This window comes from Pan troglodytes, chromosome 7, assembly GCF_028858775.2.
Source record: "Pan troglodytes isolate AG18354 chromosome 7, NHGRI_mPanTro3-v2.0_pri, whole genome shotgun sequence".
In the NCBI taxonomy this organism is placed as follows: domain Eukaryota; kingdom Metazoa; phylum Chordata; class Mammalia; order Primates; family Hominidae; genus Pan; species Pan troglodytes.
This window is the reverse complement of record NC_072405.2, coordinates 123,678,607-123,700,952: the sequence shown is the minus strand read 5'-3', so window position 1 is coordinate 123,700,952 and position 22,346 is coordinate 123,678,607. Positions and strand designations below refer to the sequence as shown.

Sequence of the window (22,346 nt, the reverse complement as noted above, 5' to 3'; positions counted from 1 at the left end):
TTACAGCAGGAAGGACAGATCCTTCTATCGGCTTGATAATTTATCTTCTTAAATATTGCTGTTTTAAAGAAAATTACTTTAACATGAATACTAGCTCTCTTACTTTCCTTTTTCCTCAACAAATAAGGACATTTATAAATCAAGGTAATGCATATACTTAAATTAGAATCCCCTCATTATTCCAGATTCAACATTTAAATTCAAATATTTTATTTCGCAGGAGCTGGAGAGATCAGACATGACAGATCCAAGAATGAGCATTTATTGAAAAATGAGAAAAATGAATTCCTCTTTTTCCCCTACTCTCCTGGCAGTGAATTCTATGTAAAAACTGCAAATGAGCAGGAAAATGTCTGCTTGGTTATTTGTAATCATTAACATTTTATCTTTTTCTAACTAGTTTTTTCCCACAGACCCACAGATTTGATTTTTAGCCTTTTAATTAAATACATGTGAGAATGTGTGTGTTTGTGTGTGTGTGTGTGTGTGTGTCTGTGTGTGTGTCTACAGTCGATGAACATTTAGTTTTAATAGGCAGGAACATTTCTATAAAAAAATTACTTCACTTGAGCAAGAATCCCCATGTAAACCTGTATATCTATTATATAAATTTAAAAAAAAACACTTTCTAAGTTTATAGCTGTCAAAAGTATATGCTTCTTTCCGAAGTTAAAGGTAATGCACTTCCCACATTTTTGTGTTGTGTTTTCTCAGTGTACTCATTTTGTTTTGATTATTTTATTCATTTATCTTTGATATTGCTCCTGTGGTGACAAAACATAGTAAATACATGCTGAAGGGGCTAGTCTAATACTGGGCAATTTTTGGAGAGGGGCTTATTTTATCTTTTTTAGTGCAATTCAGCCCTGTTTTAAGATCAAAGTTAATTGTATTCCATAGGTATTTGGGGAAGGAACTAAAAAGGAATGGAAATCTAGTACTTCTAGTTTAAAGAGCTTGTGCATTTCTGATTTAACCTCTTTTTAAAAGCTCTTAAGGGTATTTAATCATTGTGTCTTGATGATCCTTGCCAAGTCACGTTTTACCATGACCTATATGTGGGAAGATCAATAGGCTGCAAGAAGTAAATAAAAATTTTAAAAAAGAGGAGGAATTTTAGTAACTGACAAGTATAAAAAGGACAAAAGTTTTTTATTTATATGTGTACATATATATTCTAAAATTTTATCACTTATAAACTATAAATTATTGCTTTTCTATAATTATGTATCATGTGTACTGTAAAAATGATTCACTCTTTTTGTTACTAGACTATTTCAAAACAAGCATCTGTGGGAGCTAGCATAAAATATAGTACATTAGGGAAGCATATTAACTCTGAAATCAGGTGCCATAATACTTCTTACATGTGTTACTTCAGGCAAGGCAAGACAGTTAACTTCTATGTGTATCAATTTTTTTTCATCTGCAAAACTAGGATAGTTGTTATGCTTGTCTCAGAAAGCTGTAGAGCTTGTCTCAGAAAGTAGTGAGGATTGAATAATACATCTTATGTAAACATAGCACAATGCCTAATGTACAGTAAGCACCTGAAGTTTGCTATTATGTTAGCTATTTTTCCATAATCTCTTTCTAATAGTCTCACACAAATTAATGTTGTGTTGCTTTCCTAGAGATTAGCAACAATAGATAATTTCTTTCTCCCAAATGTAGACACTGTGTTCCCCCCCGCCCCCACCCCTTCTGGAGAAACTAAAGGATTCTCACCCAGGATTGTGGCTGAAAATTTTGTGTTTCTGGAATACCTTTGGAAATCTTTCCTTAAAGAGGATACTGTTCATCAAGAAAGACTAGTGAGATCTAGCACTAAACACATTGGACTAAACACCAAAGTTCCTGATAGTGACTTTGGATAAACCTCTTTAGCTCCTCATGCCTTAACTTTTTCCGTCTGTGAAATATTATTTTCCATCCTGTCTCAGAAACTGGAAGACACAGGTGAAAATGGTTTGTGATTTATTGTGAGCTGTAGAAACTAGATACTATAGTATTGTTCAATATATTATGAGATTCCAGATAAATCTTTTAACAATCTCACATGAAATGATAGGCAGGATTCATTTAGGGAAAGATAATTGGATTACAGGATTAGCCATGTGTTTGAAAATAAATATCAGAAATTGGTATCTTACTAGTAATCTTTATGGTCTTTTAATCAAAGTTTACTTACTTTGTGCACAATAATTACTGTTAAAATACCCTGTCTTTTGAGAAAGGGTTTTTTGCGGGGGGGTTTGTTTGTTTGTTGTTTTGGCATGAAGTCCTCCTGTCTGGATATGTAGCCATGTGTTATGTGTTCAAATAGATTGCATAAAACCCAATATTTTTGTTTCTTTCAATAAGAAGTAAATTCAGTTGAGGTGACTAACCTCTGCACACTTGGTAAGGAGGATTTTTGCTGAGCATCCTCATTAAGTCCAAGGGCCTGTTTACATCTCTAACTGGTTGTCCAGCCCAGCAAAGGCAACAGCAGCAACACCACACGCTGACATCTTGACTGAAATCAATGCCAGAGCAGCTGCCAAGGTGGCTAAGCAGGCTAATGTCGTTTTCCATGTTGATCCTCCCAGTCTCGGTCTAGTCCCTACCATGTTGCCCACTCCCCTTCGAAACCTGCATATGCAGACAATGAAAGAGAGCACTGAAAAGAAGGGACAATGTTCTGCCTGAGGGCTCTTAAAGTATCTCTCTGAATTTAATGAGGTCAGCTGGGCGTCTACAGCTTTTACCTTTTGCTACAGCTCCCTACCCAGGACAGAAATCCCTCTCTAACACACAAACACACACAGGCGTGCACACGCATATGTACTGCAAAAATACACTTGGGAAAACACCTACGCATGGCAAATCACTCTTTGTATCTTTCATAAACACGCACACTTACCTCTCACTACAGCGCGTTTATGCTCTTGCGCGCGCAGACACACACACACACACACACACACACACGAACTGGGAGAATCACAGGCCCACACACAATGCCACGTACCCCGAGAGATCAGAAGCCTTCCTACGCCTGCAGATTGAACTCACTCGCCACTCAAACCTATGGACACTCGCAGTGTGCCCACTTCCCAGAGCGGAACTCCTTCCAGATTCTACCGCCTTCCTCTGCTGAGCGGGCAGCTCCAACGCGAGCCAAGGGACAAAGCTGGCCAGGGTAATGCTGTGGTGCACGGGACCAAACCCATTATTTGTGCACAGTGCAGGGAGCTGCAAACTCAAGTTGGGCAGTCCTCTAGACTAAGCCTTGTTGATAGACGCTCACGCCCATGATAGCCTGAGGCAGTTAAATGGAGCCACAGGCAACAGCAATATCCTGTTTCAGAACTAGCGCTGTGGCACTCCCCACTGCTGAAAGGGGACCAGATTCCCGAAAAGGTCAGATCACCAATCAGTTGCCTAATCTAAGGAACTTGTTCATTGAAATATTTGGGCCAGGACCGTGGTCGAAAAAAATCAAGGAGCACGACATACAGGTCCTGGGGACACAGCTCCCCTGACACCAAGGGATGGCAAAAACAGGGTCCCTTATACATGCGAAGGAAGAACGGGCGGCTCGGAGACGGCCAGTAGATGGCGCAAGAACTCTTCCCTTGTGCAATCTTAACCCTTGCGTGGTGCATGGGGGAAGCAGATCCAGATGTATAGATACATACATTTTTCGTTTTGAAAGAAACCTCCTATTTACATATTTGGTACCGATTCAGAATTAAGACAAATGGGTTTGTTCTAGATAACTACCACAGATAAAGTAGTTTAACTGCGGCACACACAAACTGAAAAGGGGGTTGGGAGGATGAAAGGGAGAACTATTTGAGGAAACGACATTGACTTCTCTCCCCACCCCACCCCCGCCCAGGCCACGGATGAAATCCGTTTCCCGAATCATAAAAACCCAGTGACGGGTTTACACGTAGTTATTTGAGTATGTAAATACATGTATTCAAATACATTCTTCTCCGTGTGAAGGCAGAATTTATTGAGAAAATTCTCTGTGATTTCCTTTTTCTATTAAATCACAGGATAATAAATGGGAGAAGCCTGCCTGAAATATACTGCAACTACAGTAGTAACACATGTCCCATTATAACGACGTGGGCATCGATGGAGCCCGATTCATTATCGTCACGGTTTCCCCAAAAGCAACACAGATCCTCCGATTAAAATATTCCTTTGACATGCTTCTGTATTCGCAGCCTGCAAAGGAGAGCTCACTAACATTATTTATTGGGCTGCTTTTACAGGCAGAATTGATCTATTCGGGGAAAAAAAGCAAGCCCCTTAATTTCAAATATTGTGTGGAGTTTATCAGAGAGCAGAGCTGGGCTTTAAGAGGCTCACTTGTGGTTTCTGGTGGTTGCTATAACGAGCCAGAATTGGGGTAGATTTTGGTGGAGGGGAAAAAACGCACAAGAAAAGACAGAATCCAGAGTAGCGGAGACTTTGTGCCCCCGTTGGAGAGATGGTTGAGTCCTCGTCAAGGTTGCTGTGGTATCCCAGAAACACCATTCACTCCGAGCTGTGACCGCGCACCAACAACAGCAACAACTCCACTGCGCCGGGCTGAGGAGCAGGAATTAGGAGCTCGCGAATAATATGAAAGGGATCCGCAAAGGGGAAAGCCGAGCAAAGGAATCCAAACCCTGGGTGCCTGGCACGCGAAGATGCGCTAAATGTGGCCGCCTAGACTTCATCCTGATGAAGAAAATGGGGATTAAAAGTGGATTTACGTTTTGGAACCTCGTCTTTTTATTGACGGTGTCTTGTGTGAAAGGTAGGTCTGCTTTGGGGGTCCCCTCCGCTTTGGATGGAGGTGGGCTGACTTGTAGATGGAGAGAGGCTGGCAGCTTACTTTGCAATTTGCACCGATAAAATAATCTGATAATACTAAAGAAGGAGTTGATTCACAGCTCGTTCTCCTCCCCTCAGATAGGAAATGCATTTTGCTTGCCAGATTTGGCGTTCAATGCGGTGATTGAGCTTGTGCTCAATAAATATTCTTGCAGTATGCTCAAACGAATACGTGAGTTGGTTAGTATAGCCTCTAACTAGTGGATATCCAGGCAGAATTCCTCTGCAAGACTTTTCTTAGTGGTGAGGATTACCTTGATTTCTTGTCAGATCACTAGGGCTTGAGGCTTTGGGTGGAATATATATATTAAAGACGCTGGTCTAAATGCTTTTTAACCCTTTCAGGGAAGAAAGTTATCGACGTGCTAGGAATGTGTTGATTTTAAATGCATTAGGGCACAGGGATCTTCCAAGCACTGCCACATCAACATGAATGTCTGCATGCATATGTATGTAAATTGGGCTTCTATGCAATGTTAAATGTAGGGGAGCTTCCCTAGGACCTGTGGTAGAGGTTTGGCAAAAAATGAGGCTTTCGAAGGGTCTGAAATGCCATGAAGTGTAAAGAACCACCTTAAGGGATGAATGAAGGTAGGAGGAAAGTCATTAGCTGACGACCAAAAGAAAATCCCCAGCAAGTCTCAGCGTTCAGACAGGTAGAGTGAGTGTCACATGCACAGATAGGGGAGGGGGTAGGTGGGATGTAAAAATGTATTCCCAAGCAGGAAGGCAAGGGACAGTCAGGATCATGGGAAAAAGAGCTGTCCTTAGGGAGAAAATAGATCCATAGCTCTCTTCCACAACTTCTCCGGCACCCTGCTGCCCATTAATTGCTGCAAAGAATACTCAGGAGGTGTTTATGACTCATGCCATCATTTTTTGAACAATCACCTCTCCATACTCATGGCAGCTCGAATAGACGCTATGGATGCCGCTTTCAGTGAAGCTAGTTTCAAATCCCGGGTGTCTGTGTGTCGCGGGGGGGCGGGGGATCGCGGGAAAGGGGGTGCTGTTTTGGCCCAGGCGCGCCAGGGCTGTCAACACAAACTGGACGCTTCTTCCTTTGTAAAGGAGTGCCTCTCTGAACCGCAATCGGGCCGCGTCTCTATGAAACAGTTTATTGTCCAGCTTGCAGCTGGCTGTCCCCCCACGGAAGGCGGCTCATTTGCATTCAGTGGAAATGATAATTCATGTTTTGGGAGGAGGGAGCTGGAGAGGTTACCTTTCCCTCTACTATAACCAATGATGGGTGGCATGTCTAGAATTTTAATTTACATCCCAAAATGCCAGGAAGTCAGTCGCCCCGGTCTCTGTGGCAGCAACTGCCTTGTAATCCCAACCTGCTCCTTGAAGCTTGATTTTTCTTTTCTCTCTGGGGCCTCAGAGCAGCTCTGAGCCGAAAAGCTTGTCCTAAGTGGCACAACTACACTGCCAAATGTACAAAGCACGGCTCAGGTTGCTTACAAGGTTTCTTTGTCGCTGGCTCGACGGGTGAGGAGCCACACATTTATGCTTAGTTCGCCTGCCACTGGGAGTTGGTGGTTAATGGATGGCCCTGGGGCTGCCTGCTAGACGCGCGCTTCGCGTGGGGGAGGCGCGAATAGCCAGCAGCAGCCCTGGCAGAAAAATGTAAGGGTGGCTCCTGTGAGAAGATGACCAGGGTTTAAGTGCGAGTTTTCATGTGATACCTGTTGAGCCAAAACACATTCGGGGGCAGATAAGGGGGAGGGAAGTCTCCGAAGCGGGGCGAGCATTACCGCCTGACTAACGCTGATCCGCGCCGCCTGCAATTAGAGCCCCGGCCGCCCGCACCTACCGTATTTTCCGAATGAGATGCGCCGATAGAAAGGAAAGGCGCGTTAATTTACTTTGGACTGATATAATCGGTTTAGCTTTGGAGATATTGAGAAGGAAGAGTATGTCATAGCCTTCTTTGATCCTGTGCAAAATCAATATTCTACAGACTATACGTAAAAAACATTTTTTTCAATGTCAATAAAGTTATTCATTGTCACTCATCGGGCACTTGGAAGGCATCTCCTGCATTTTACGACTTGGAATACTGTCCCCAAATTCTGAGAAACTTGCATAGGTTTTATGTTTTAGACCTGCTGTCAATCTCCGAATGATGCCAATTTTGATAGTTGCTTTTTACTCTCCCTTTCCTCATTTTATTTTAATTTCACCTGTCTCAAGGCTTTCCTAAAGCCAAGATTGATGCAATGCCTTAAACATTGTTTGCCCCAATGTCTATGCTCGCTTTTGTCTTCTACACTTTCTTCTGGAATGTGAGGTCCATGAAAAATCTCAGACTGGGGAGCCGTTGTAAGGATTTTGCAGGTTCTAATCTAGACTAGCGTGAGGGTCCAGGAAGTCCCAGGCAGGCAGTTTTCCACGTGAACAGCTCTAGCCACGAGAATTACACCATCTGCCTACAGTTTTCATCCCTCCACCATCTCACCTTTGCGTCCAACAGCAATGACAAAGAGGCTTAGTGGGAGGAAACGCCTCGGAGTGTAAGATAAAGTGGTCTTAGGTAGGCCTGAACCACTCGGGTGGGGCTGAAAAGGAAAACAACCTTTCCTTGGCATTTCATTTCCACTGTCATGTGAAATAAAAGGCTGTGGAGAGCACCAAACTGAGGCGTGGGACAGGGCAGGTGCTGCCTAGACTTGATCCATGCCTATTTCAAACTGAACTCCCCTCCCCCGCACCCCCACACAGGTACACACGCACACACACACACAGGCAGAGGTTTCTGAAATGCCTCCAGCTGCAGCGTGTCTGTTTAGGTCTCACCCAGATAGAAACTGTGAATCTCCAAATCGTGCTTAAGCGTCCCGCCCATGTAAAGAGACACCCATGGGATGTTTTCCCACGCTGCTTGTCAGTGGATCCCAGGGGAACACACACCGTGCAGCGAAGGTACCGCGAAGGCACAGATCTCTGGGTAGGCAGCAGGTGGGAGACCGGGTGCAGCGTCGCGCACCCCACGCCAGAGCGTCTTTCCAGGGATTCTCGCCAGAGCGACTTCGCGAAGGATCCACGTTTCCGCGTGCTCTGAGACTCCAAGGAGATACTACTCCTGCCACAGAGGTCTTTTGCAAAAGTGGAAATCGCATCCTCTCCCGCAGTTAGTTGCTACTGGAGAGGGGCGCGGGTGTCTTATGAGGGGGAAGAGCTGCCAGAGGCACTCATTAGCACCTTTTACAGACGCCCGCCCAGGTGGCCATGTCGGAGCTTTCAGCCCCGCGTGTGTCCCGGGGACTGACACCCACAGTCCTCGCCCATAAGGCGACAGTCTTTCCCAACACATCAGGAAAATATCTGTCTCAGCTTGAGAGAGCTTTATAAAGGGGGCTGAGGGAAGGGGAATCAATGTCTTTTCAAAATAATAACAGCAAACAAAAACCCACCTAGACAAAACCATTATCAAAACCCTTCCCCCAACACTAGCAAGACTGAGAAACCCACTGAAAGGTAACCTTTGTATCTGAGTCAGGGCCCCCTCCTGCTGTAGTTTGGACAGGCGCCCCTCCCTTACATCTATTTCCTGTGGGAATACTCTTTAATTTCTTCAAGAAGATCAGCCTCCCTGAATTTTCATGGACAACCCGAGGTTGAAACTGGGTGGCTGACTTGGCTGTTGATGTGCGTGTGTGTGTGTGTGCCTGCGTGTGTGTGTGCGTGTGTGCTGCTGGGAGGAGGACACATGAACTGACACGGAGAAACCTTTAGGAGTCTCCGAGGGTGGGTGTGAGTGTGTCCTAGGCGGAAACGCCTGGCGGGTAACAGGGCTTTAATGTTCCCAGGACTCCAGATGGCCAGTGGCGCTGCGACCACTGCTGGTCACGATGAAGCAGAAGTGCGGAGGAAGCTCCCTTTCTCCAGGCGGACCGCAGCGCTGTCCTCACTCAAATAACTTATCTAAGACGCACTCGGGGAGTTCGGAAAGCACATTGGGGAAACAACGAGTGGGGATTGTGGCTCCTCTACAACGTCCCCGTCCCCCAGATCCGTTCAACGACGAGGGAAAGGCCAGCAGGAGGGCAGCCCCCGGCTCAAGTGCTGCAAGGGCTTAGTTAGACTCTAAGGGAGAGAGCAGAAGAAATTAAACAGCATAGTGCCATCTGAGTAGCCAAAGTGGTCTTCTCCCAGCCCCGCTGGAGTGACCAGCTAAGGGGCTGACACTGGGGCACGCACAGGGATTGCTGCGCATTGCAGAATAATAATGAAGGAGGACAACCAAAGGAAGAAAGATCGGCTCAGGCATGAGGCTGGTTCTCTTCTCCCTGAATGCGGTCTTGTCTTTGGGGAGGCTTTGCACCACCGAGTTGCTAAGTTAACCCAATTTACCGGACTGACAGGGCTTGAACGGTTACCAGAATTCGGAGCTGAACTTCACTGGACAGTTAGCTTGTTGAAAGCGCTCTGAAATGTCCTTTTGCAGCACCGTACTTTCCGGAATCATCTGGTTGGGGAGGAGGCGGGTGCTGCATCACGCCCTCATTGGAAGAGTATGTGAGCAGAAATAATTAAGGAGAAGGTTTCGGCATCTTGAAAACCTGATGCCAGCTCCCTTGAGATCCTTCAAGGAGAAAAAGAGTAGAATTGCTCAATAAATTAAGTACTCCAGGAGCAAAGGCTTCGTTCCAGTAGTTATTATCCTTCATGATATTAATTAGCATTTCTATTTGTAGGGTAGCTGAATTAATTTGGAGTATACGCGTCTTTTCCCTAAACACAAAATTTGGTGTCTACAAAACAGTGAAATAACAAATAGACACCAAATGTCATCTGTGCATGGTTCTAAGTACAGTAAAACTCTATCATAAGTGAAAGCTGATAAAACAAACCAAAAAAAGTAGGAGAGGTGTGCAGTTAATAATGCCTTTGTACTCATGTGCGGGAAAAAAAAAAACTCTGACCTTAAAACACTTTTCTAAGATCTCAAATGCAAAAAAGTGGAGGGAACTAAAGTTTACTTCCTTAGCCTCCAAATATACTTCTTCATGTGTTCCAAAGGGTGTTTCTCTTCTACTTACTTATCAGGGGCTTCCGAAATGGCTTAAGGATATAAAATACCTTCAATATTTTGTCTATTTTAAAGCACCAAGCATACGCCTGGTAAGGCACCAGTACCTTTAGGCAACATGACCTTTTGAGAAAATACGCCATCTTGTACTTTGAATTCCAAGATTTGGGAAATTAGAAATAAAATGGTTGTAAATGACAGATTAAGAAAAAATGTGTAAGATACAAGTAAAATCTAAGAACATTTTAGTTTATTTACATGTACATTAAAACATAGCTTTAGCTATTTTTCCCTATCTCTTTCTTCTGTTCCCTTTACTCATCATCCAAAGGAGTATATAATTTAGAATACAGTGGAAATATTGATTTGGACTTTGGATGAGTATGAGAATGGTGCCATTACAGACACTGCGGTTGCCAAATTCATCTTTCTGCTCTCAGAGTGAGAAGGTGGGTGATTCACGGTATTTCCAGGTATACCTACATCCATGCCTGCAAGGTTTTCTCAGAATTGGGCCCCTTGTGAGGCTCTTATTCTCTTCAGGGACATCACTTTTAAAAGTATCACAGAGAAAAATCAATTTGTTGAAGACCTGCTGGTATTCACAGCCACAATGCTGATGATCACCTTTCCTTCTCTTAAGGCCCCAGTCTTGCAGCCATCAAATATATTTCATGTCTTAAGTTGCTTTGCTAAGCTGTTGTTTGGTGCTGGTTAAGGAATCCTAATGATTAATATTTTCTATATAGTGATAATTTGTTGCCAGCAACCTAATTTGAAATCTCTAAAATGTCTAAATTTACATTAACATATGTATTATATACCTGTGCTTGGACGGAAAATAACAATGGTGATTATGTGGCATTAGATATCATCACATTATTCAGTTCAGGCCCTTAAATGTTTGGACTACAGTGATTTTCAAAGTGTTCTCCAACAAGTAGTACCAGCATCCTCTAAAAACTTTTTAGCAATAAAAATACCTCAGTTTCCCAGATAAGGTCTGTTGAATCAGATGCTTTGGGAGTTGGGCACAGACACTGATGGTTTAAACAAGTCATCCAGGTAAGTCCAGATTGCACTCTAAAATTTGAGCGACCCTACAGTAAAGTGGAAAGAGCAAGGGCTCTGGAGCCACTGAAGATCAAATAATGATTTTTGGCAACAATTATCTTTGGACTAGCAATTCAACTTTCCTAAGCTTCAGTTTTATTATCTGTAAAAAAAAAAAATACATGACAATATCGGGGGTTTATAGGGAGATGACATAAATTACGTACCTAGCCCAGTGCTTGGCACTAGTAGCTATTGCCAATATTATTCAAATAAACATGCACATGCAAAGCCTGTATGAACTCATACTTTATCTCTAACACCACCACCTTCACTTTTCCATAACAGTAAATAAAAAGTGTAGCCTCTTCTCACTAGCTATTATTTCACTTTGGCTAAGTTCCCAGGCCATTATACAGCTGAGAAACACTCTGAAACTGCTGCTTATCACTTTTACACATTTACTTCTGGTGCTGGCTATATGAATAAGGGGCAGACTCACAGCTAAAAAAAAAAAAAAAGAAAAAAATGCTACCTCTCCTCCTGTGCTGATTTCATCCCCTGCATTCTGATATTGATTTCTTTTAATAGGGATTGATTAATGTACTAACATGAATTTGTTCATTCATCTTGTCACAAATCATGACATTCATAGGTCCTTAAATATCAGCTAGTTCACTGCTCATGTATTTTACAATAAGCGCAAATGCCGAGAAAGGATAAGTAATTTTTGGTAGTTTTCAAAGACCATTAATTCCAGAACTCAGACTAGATGACAGGGCATTCAAGCTCATGTTCAATTCTTTTTCTACTTTACCTTATCAATTTTATTAGAAAGTTAGCTCAGATGGCACCAATGAAGATAGTCAATCAGAAAAATTAATATTTCAGTACTATATATCAATTAGTATTATTAGTAATTATATGCTTGTGGTAAAATTTTAAAAATGATAATTACTTATTTGGTAGAAGACAAAAGGAGATAATTATGGAGTGAAAAACTTTTCTGATATAATGTGTACTTCAAATAAACTAATTGTATCTTCAGTAAAGTTTATTTCTTGACATTACAAGTCTGTAAATAAAATCAGTGTGTTGACTTTTTCATGTCTCAAAAGAGCATTGAGGGGCAGTACTTAACATCAAATTTTTATTTATTTCTTATAATCTGTAGACAATTTCTTACTTAAAAGCTTTTAAATCTAGAGAAATGTTTCTTTTTTTCATGGGTTTTATTATGTTTAAGTCATATTTACATGAGATTTATGTATTCTCTCTAGTTACATTTTCATCTGCATATTTTTTCACATGATATATATATAAGACAATTATTCAAAATTCTCTAAGAAACAATAATACATTTTATAAATATTAATGGTATAAGAACAATCCATACGTTATCAATTTTAGTGATAGTTGAAATTTTTTAAAGTCATTTTATGATATGGGAGTAAAATTTGCAAAGTTAAGAAATTCTACTCTTTGAGGAGTTGAAATGTTCAGAAAATGATTGAAATATATAAATAGTAATGAGTGATTCCCTTAAAAAGCTAAGTTCATAATGTTTAAGATTATGAAGATTTTCTTTGCTTGATGTTAGCAATTTTTAAAGGAATATTAATGATCATGAGTTTAAAATAATAGGGAGGATTTTTTAACTATGACATTAAAAAATATGATTAAATACCACTTTGAGAGGAAGTTTGTAAATGGAAACAGACTCCATAAAAGTAGACTTATTTTATCCCAAATAACTAAAAAAGCAAGGGCTTTTGCCATAGTTTTCTGTTATACAAGTTTATCTGATTGACTCCAGAATGATCAGAGTTATTTACTATATAGAAAGGATACGAGACATTCTTATGTTTTGGGAAATGGTACCAGGATAAAATTCTATGTTGTGTCTTTTCATGTGTGATGCTTTATGATAAGCCCTTAACTAAAGTGTCCTTTACATCTCAAACAGTTCTTTTCTCCCTTTTCTTCCTGTATTGAATTCTAATAAGTATCTTTGAGATAGCTATTAACTCCTATATAGAGATTGTTATCTCCATTTTCAAATAATACACATTTTTCTGAGTCCAGAGTTCAATGATTTGCCAGGATCATACAGTTAGCTAGTGGTTAAGTGAAATCTGAAAGGATAATAGATTCATAAGCCATAGACTTACCAAAATCTAAAAGAAAAATGTAAATGACTAAGTTACCAATTAAACCTCTTCATTTTTAAGAGAAACATTGAGGCCCTGAAAATTTAATTTAGAAGAAAGCTTAAGATCAATAGTCGTGATTAGACAGAAAGATAGATAGATAGATAGATAGATAGATAGATAGATAGATAGACAGACAGATATCCCACAGTTGGAGTAACACATAACTTAATTGGTTTTGTAATTTTCAACATCTTTCACTTAACTTGACTAATTTTGTTCTCTAAATGGTCTGTACAATAGATATAAAAGATACTTTCTACTTTTATAAGCGATAGTAAGCAAAGTAAATGCACAGGTAATACATATGTTAAATATGACACTATAAAATATAAAACTAGCACATTAAGTAAGATAAAACAGAGGTAAACATTATAACCCTTAGCTCCTAATGGAGGCTCTTGAGTAAAATTTAAAATTTGTGAATGCAGATAAATTTATGAACTTCACATATAAAATGATAAAATTGTATCATAAGCATTGAAAAATAAAATTGTTTTACTTGGTATCTTAATCTTCCACTCAGCTCTACAGAATTTAAAGGATATGGAAGTTCTCACAGTGTCCCCAATCTAGTGTTTACTAGGAAGGAAATGTGCATTAGATTTATTTGTAGGGGCAAATACATATTTTTCAAAATTAAAATATGCATATCCAAGTTCCATTCACAAAGTCTATTTCAGTCCATAAGTGCCCTTTAGTTAAAAATACAGGGGTAGCTGTGTATCTTCACATAAAAGAGGGGACAGGCCAGAGAAATGAAAAGACTTGCCAAGCTAGAGAGTGAAAACCAGTCTTTACCTGTCCAGTGTACTTTTCTTGTATTTGATACTATTTTATGAGCCTCTTTTTTTTTTTAGACATAATTGGTTTATGAGAGTAAAGCTCATTGAATGGAGAGACCACTGTGCCTACCCCAAAATCCTGATCAGAATTAAGACTAGACTTTTTGAAGTAATTGTGTAAGGAGACACAGATACATGAGTATATTAATATAGGCAAATGGGAAACTTCACATGCAATCTAAAGATTAACTTAAGGATTAACTGGGGGGAATATAGATATACATCAGTCTATGAAAGAAAAAATGTTTTTATTATACTTAAGTGCTCAAATTTAGCATTACATTTTCTTGTGTATATGATAAAATATATTTTCATATGTAACTATATTACTTTTGTCATTTCTAAACTTTATAGACTCTCCCAATATAAACTAGCCTTTTTCTACATGCATTATTAAAGCTTTATTTGTTGTTATATTTTCAGAAATTTTATTTTAACCTGTCTTTTTAATTTTAAAGATAAGCTATCCTAATAATGTCCTCATTTGTATTAGTCATAGGATATACTTATTGCATTTAATACTTCTTCATAGGCCATTCTTATTTTAAATAGTTTTGATATATGATCTTACAACAGGTAGATGTAGATTTCTCCAAGGTTGGTCAAGTCCCAGATAAAGGTACATTTACGATTTGTCTCCAAGTCTGTTTTTTACAATTATTCATTCCAAACTTTTATTTATTGTTGAAAACTGATGATCAGCCAGGTTTTTCATTTTAGAATGCATCCAATTGTTGTTAGTATTTATTTGATTTTATTGAGATTTAAAATCACAAATTCGGCCGGGCGCGGTGGCTCACGCCTGTAATCCCAGCACTTTGGGAGGCCGAGGCGGGCGGATCACGAGGTCAGGAAATCGAGACCATCCTGGCTAACACGGTGAAAACCCGTCTCTACTAAAAATACAAAAAATTAGCCGGGCGTGGTAGCGGGCGCCTGTAGTCCCAGCTACTCGGGAGGCTGAGGCAGGAGAATGGCGTGAACCCGGGAGGCGGAGCTTGCAGTGAGCCGAGATCGCGCCACTGCACTCCAGCCTGGGCGACAGAGCGAGACTCCGTCTCAAAAAAAAAAATAAATAAATAAAAATAAAATAAAATAAAATAAAATAAAATCACAAATTCACTTGGCATTTCATTTTCATGATCTTAGGGAGAGGTAGATAATCAAAACAACTTTTCCCAAACTAGTTCACATTCCTATTAGCCATTTGTTTCTTCTTGATAGCTACTTAATAAAACTTTCAGCTGTGTTTTGTTATTTGATATTATTATAATTTCTCAAATATATATTTTAGCTTTCTATGGGGCTATGTTTTTTTTTTTAATCTTCTTATCTTTTTTGCTTGTTTACATTATGGGAGTTATCTTATTTGAAGGATATTTGAGGAAAATATATTCTTATTTTATTTTCTCTTAAAATAACACATAATGTACCACATAATGGATACACCCACAATGAAGTTTATCAACTTAGTCAATAATTTAAAAAATATAAGCTTTAAATTAAGCTAATTTGTAATTTTTAGAAGTGATTTAGTTTTCACCTTTAAACTATATTTTCATTATGCAGAAATGGCTTCTCTGAATCCATTATCAGAAGTATAATTTTAATCTCAACTAAATGTTAGTAATGAATTTATGCTGAGCTACCTGCATTTTCTAATATTGAACTCTGTGTTGCTAAAGGCTGCATATGCAAGATAAGGGATCAAAGTTAGAAAAACTGGCAAAAAAAATACAGCTGACTCTTTTGGAGACGATACATACTCTACCTTGAATTTATTGATTCCATACTCTTAAGTGACCTAACTATGTACTCTAGACAAAATATTTACTCAGTGTTCACATATATGGAGAAATCTGGAGTTAAGATATTTTGGCTGATGCATAAATCAAAACAGCTGAACTGATTCAAATGTTTTGTGTAAATAAATTTGCATCCAGGCTGCTAATTTGTGTGCCAACTTTCGGCTTCCTAGTTTTTAAGATTATGGAAATGATAAAACCTCTAAATGAAGTTTGTAATAGAAATGCTGACAGGCTCATAATTACCTGTATTGAATTCATGTTCAAGGCTCTTTTTACAGCCTTTTAAAAAACTTTCGTCTATAAATCCTGCTAGTACTTGAGTACTCTTTTATTTGTTTAATCTTTTTAAGGGAGGTCAGACAGAAACTTTTAAGATCAATTTTCTAGAAAAGTGCTAGAAAACCTTTAATATCTGTGTTAGCTTGAGAGTCTTCATTAATATATTAACAAGTAGATATCAGAAATGACATTTTGACCTTATTTTTTATATATTGCCAATTTGTGAGTTCTTAGAAATTAGCCATTTTTCAATAATTTGAAGATTACTACTTATTTTCCCCGTCTTCACAAAAATTATTAAAAATTTCCTATTTTAGAAAGACTTTATATTCTAATTATGTAATGCTTTCAAAAGCAATTTCACAAAGGCCTAAAAAGAAATTGGAAGATGTTAGACATATTAAGTTTATCATTTGCTATTTCATGTAAATATCAAATTAATTTTTTATATAATTTTCTTTTGATTAAAGTAAAATTTAGAATATTATGCTTTATGTATTAGAATAGTATTATTTTGAAGTGAATATTATGGGATTGACATAATTTAAGTTGTGAAGGATACAGTGATCACTAAGTTTTATTTCTGCAAAACAACCAGTGGGTTACTTATCAGTTCTAGAACTCTTTGAGACATTCCTTCAGCTATCAATTATTTATTGAGAACCAGTATGTATCAGACTCTTGCCTAGACTTTGAGAATATAGGGATGAAGATCTAGTGCCTATCCTACAGGAAGTCATCATCTATTTGAAGCAGGCTTTCTGTGTATATAATACCAAAATAATCAGATTATTGTAAAATTGTTTAGCTCTTCAATGGGATTTTCTTCCCATGTAAATATCAGTGTAGTTGACACCACCTTTATTTATATATCATATATATTGTATCTTTACCTTATCACAGGTAAATATAACATTCTACAGATGCTGTTTGTAACTTTCCAATGAAAGGCATCATTTTTGCAATTTAACCTAATGTAATTTTCTCTTGTAATTTCCAATTAAAATGTTTATTGACTCCCATCTGTTCAGCCAACTGATAGTAACTAGTTTATCCAGTATTAATGAAGATCCCACATGTATTTCTTTAATAGTGTTTGTACAATAATATAATCATTTGTGATCACCAAATTGTGCTCTTACACTTTTTTTTTAATGTTTGCTCCTGTCTCAGAACTCCTCCTTGGCTTCTTAATACTTTCAATTTAAATTCAAATCTCTGTCCCTTATTTCATGATTCACATGAAAGAAGACTGAGCTAACTTATCAAGGTCAACACCTTAAAAAAGCAAAAAAATTAGCTAAATATAAATATAACAGATTTAGTAATTTTTTCCATTTGTTATTGTTATCTTTACTGGAGATGTGTGTTGATGAAGTACAGTTTTTCAATAAGTACATTATGTTTTGTTATGATTTTAATCTGTGAGGTTAAGAGTCATGAATGAAGACACAATGGGGAAAATACTGTCATTTCATCAATGCTAATTTTGCTACATAGGAGTTTGGTAGAATGATCTATCCTTACAAAGTTTGGAGAGTCATCAAATATCATCATGTATTTTACATTTTTCTCATTCCTGCCAAGTATATTATTTTGATGATTCATGTTATTCTGATATTTGTACCAACAGATTACTTCAGAACTACGAAAGTATCTCCTTATTCCATTTCACATTCTGTAAGTCACATTTCTTGGTGAGCTAATAATTACTTATTGTGTAAGAAACCAGATTTAATGTCTATTAACACAACAAATAGTAAAGGTTTTTTTCCTATTACTAAATCTCAAAATCTTGACTATTAATGTAAGATCAGAACTATGCACTTCCATATCTATGTGAATTTCTATTTTTTCTGCTTTGATAATTTCAATGAAATTAGTCCATTTTGAAGCTGGAGAAAAAATGGCTTTGAGTAACATGCATTGATTTACTTAACTTTATACAACTAAAGCAAAGCACTTCCAAGTGTTTCAGGGTGAATTTTCAACAATCTCCATAACACATAACATAAAGATGACCTATTTAAATCTTATACTAATTCATGTGAGGTAATTTGCATTACATGCTGATTTGGTTTCATCAATATCCCCACATCAGCATTTAAGATTCTTCTTTTTTTATGTATTTGACATAACAAAGAAGAAAGTGGTCTTTTTACACTTGACAAAGCTATATTATACAAAGAAACAACCATAAACAATATATCTCTGTGCTGCCTTTCAACTCACTTTGTTTTTCCTCCTTAAATTACAACTCAATTTCAAAATATCACTGACAATTTACATATAACAGCAATATCATAACATGGACTGCTTGCCTAAAATGCAGTGGAGAGGCTGTCAAGTCAGTTTGTTTACTGTTAGCACAAAAGAGAATCTCAGAGAAGCTATCTATAAGAGGTACACCAGCCAAGAATGATAATATGTGCGGTTAGGCAATTGTTAATTAGTTAGATTTCATCATTCTGTAATGTGTATATCAGGTTGAGCAACCCTGTGAAAATTTGAAATTCAAAATACTCAAGAATGTGACACTTTTTGAGGTCTGACATGATTCCACAAGTGGAAAATTTCATATCTGACCTTATGTGATGAATTACAGTCGAAATGCAGTCAAAAATTATTTTCATAAACCAAATTATTAAAAACATATATAAAATTACATTCAGGCTATATATATTAAACAATTATATTCAGGCTATTTATATATTATGTATATGAAACATAAGTACATTTTTTGTTTAGACTTGGGTTCCTTCCCCAAGATATTTCATTGTGTATATGCACATATTCAAAATTTTTTTTAAAATTTGAGATCTAAAACACTTCTCATTCCAAGCAGTTTGAATAAGGGATAATCTACACTTTAAAGTATCATGTTGTAGCTGATACCTAAATACAATGTTATCTGTCAAGTTTAAAAGAAATAATTAAAAACTCAATTTAAGGTGAAAAAATAGCCTAAGAAGCCAAAAAACATTTTTTTTCGTCTCTCTCTTACACTCTGTGGGTCACACTGTCACTTTTCCAGTGGTTTTGTTGTTTGTTTCTTTGTTTGTTTTGGATGTTTTCGTCTTTCACATCTACAAGCCAGCTCCCTAGGATAGGGTCTTGTTTCTACCCCATCACTACCTTAACTTGAGGGTGATATTGTGTTGCCTCCATGGTACTACCTTTCCATGAAATTCTACATGGCCCCAAAACTTTACTGCAACACACAGTCTCTGTTTGTTTTATTTCAGACTTACAGAGGAATACCATATTGATTGACTTTCACTTAAATAACTGTAAGATACAAACAAATGAGGTCAAGTTTGAATCAAGTGATCTTTGCGAGATCAGCAAGCTCTCTAAGAAGAATGTTTAGATAAAAGCGACAGATTTGCTACACATGCATTATGTACTTTTTAAACCCCAAATTTAATGTGTAGGAGCAGAGGGAAAGCTTTTCTTCCTTCCTCTTTGAAGGTGCTCTGAAATGACTGTCAATAAAGAGATTAACAGAGGAAAAACGCGTAGAATTTTCTACTGTGCATATGGACATGAAGGAAGCACCACAAAAAGAGACTCAAAGAAAAGCCAGATGGTTCAGGCTTAAATACCCTCTTCATAGAGGACAGGGAAATGAGAAGGGGGACAGTGGCAGTAGTTAATTTTAGGATTAGTAAATGATTTACAGGGGGAGATAAGTGAGTTCCAGAAAACAATGACCTGGGAGAAATTTACTCTGAGCTCTTGGGGAGGTGGCAGCAAGGTGAGGGACAGAACTTTGCTGTAAAATAAAGTTGTCTTATTATTCAGATAATGTTTCCCAGTAATCACTCAAACCTGTCCTTGGGCAAATGGATAAAATTCTATCAGAGTGTGGTTTTTATTCTCTTGTCTTCATTAGTGGTTAATCTTTCCATGATATTTGATAGATCTTTCCTGGCTGTTTCCTGGGTATTACATCAGTTGCATTCCTTTTGGAAAGAAATTTTATTAGTCAGATAAGAAAATTCCAGAAAAAGTCCTTCCTTGTGCTTGGGGAAAAATAGAGGATGGCTAGGGGAAGAGGAGGATGGGAAGGGCAGAAGGAGACCTTGGTTCCGAATCCTATTTCTGAGGCCTACCTATTTCAGTTCAAAGTATTCAGTATACCAAAGTGCCAAACTTTCAGGGTATCGTTTTCTGAGTCCCAAAAAAACACAGTTGACAAAATTTTATAGAGTGAATAAATACAATGTAAACATGAAGTATATGCATTCTTATTAGTTGGATTTTTAAGCACAGATATTTCTAATTTATAAAATCTGTGCCCTATATATTGTTTCAACTTTTATTATAGTTAATTTTTCTTCAAAGAGCTTGTGAAAACACTTTTGTCCATAAGAAAAGTCATTAGGCATTTTTAATTTGTCTGCTTCTTCATTTCTTTGCTCATCTTCAGGGCAGGAAAAGAAACTAATATTCATTGTCACCCCAATCACAGTGCAATTATCTTGGGACAAACCCTGCTTAACCCTGGTTGGCAATTCCTTTCATATGTGATTGTGTTCTATTTGCCAATATTTTGATCATTTTAACTCTGGATTCATTGTAATTTTTTTTCCTTTTGGTCTTAGAAATTTGGAATATGAAAAGCATATTTGTTTAAATTATCTTCTTATGTATTCTTCGTGTTTTTTTCTAATTATTTTTTGCATCAGGTTTAGGTTTTATAATGTCAGTTATATTTATTTCTATCAGTAGTATTTCTTTGAATGATTTGCTAATATTTATACAAGTCATCATCGTATTATAATTTACATTTCTTTTTTTTTTTTTAAACGGAATCTCATTGGAGTGCAATGGGGCGATCTCAGCTACTACAACCTCCGCCTGCTGGGTTCAGGAACTTCTCCCTGTCTCAGCCTCCCAAGTAGCTGTAATTGCAGGTGCCTGACACCAAGCCCTGCTAATTTTTTTATTTTTTAGTAGAGATGAGGTTTCACCATGTTTGCCAGGGTGGTCCTCAACTCCTGACCTCAGGTGATCCATCCGCCTCGGCCTCCTGAAATGCTGGGATTACAGGCATGAGCCACCCCACCTGGCCTAATTAATATTTCTTACTTTATATTACATATACATATATGTATATAGATGTATTTTATTTTTGTTTTAACCCATAGTCTAAGAATTATTTTAATGTTTTTTCTAGGAATAAAATTGTAGACATAAATATTAAGCATTTTTTCTAATTTTATTTCTATTTAGTTTTACTACTTCTATTTTGTTTCCTTTGCTGCCTTCCAAAATTTAAGGAGGGGCATTCCACTGTGTTTGTATTTTTTTATCTGTCTTACTGTCGTATGTATAACATTTTTTTCTAAGTACTCATTGAGAAAATATTAATTCAGCATGTTGAAAAATTATATAATCATTTTTATTTTGGTTCTGAATCTCCTCCTTCATTTAGTAAGTGCATATGAGATTTCATTTTATTTGACAATTATATATTTTTTGTTATTTCTAATTTGAAAACATTGTGTTTTGTTTGATATGATGTGGGGCAAGGCTTTTCATTTACTAAGTATATCTACATCACCCAGTATGTAAATGTTTTTAAAAAATGTTTATGTAAGTTGAGAGCTATTTTAATATTGCCCACTTGTTGCAAACTCCTGTCTTGATAATTTTTGTATTTTATGTTTCATAATATTATTTGAGATCTTCAGTTTATACTTTACTTCTTAATCACTACTGCTTTTGTTAGTTTCAAATTACTTTCTTTGGATGTTGTCTGAAATATAAGAATGTAAATTTTAAGTTTTAATTAGATATTTGTGACATTTTTACTTCAATAACCATTTAAAGAGCCTCTGTTTTTTAAGGCTACCATTAGATTAGTGTGATTGAATGAGTTATAAATAGTTAAATGATGATCTCTACATGCCATCAAAGAATTCAGAATTCATTCTAATGGTTAAAAAAAAAGTTGGCAAAAAAATAATTCTAATATATTTTCATAAACACTATTATAAAGGAGATAAAAGGCACTATGGGAATTAGACAACAATGATGAACTTCTCTGAGAAAGAATAGATTGAATTCCTGATAAAATTATGATTTGAATAGTGTACTGGTGCTTCCCAAGTAAAGAATTGAGAGCATGAGGAAAAGCGGCACTCCAGACCCAAGGACTCTAATATGCACCATCTTTTTATCAATAGTCCTTTCTAAATCTGCCCCCAACACCAAGCAGAGCTTTTTATGCAGA

General features: G+C 37.5%; 1 protein-coding gene across 7 annotated transcripts in view; it reads left to right on the top strand.

The window, feature by feature from the left end:
- The first annotated feature begins 4,525 nt into the window (after positions 1-4,525).
- The window catches only part of CSMD3 (CUB and Sushi multiple domains 3), a 1,209,558-nt gene continuing 1,191,737 nt past the window's right edge, over positions 4,526-22,346 (top strand). For all 7 annotated transcript variants that reach the window (XM_054656949.2, XM_016959787.4, XM_016959793.4 and 4 more), the window contains exon 1: positions 4,526-4,798. In XM_054656949.2, the coding sequence (XP_054512924.1) occupies positions 4,621-4,798 (178 nt within the window). In that variant the 5' untranslated portion in view covers positions 4,526-4,620. The remainder of the gene's footprint in view (positions 4,799-22,346) is intronic.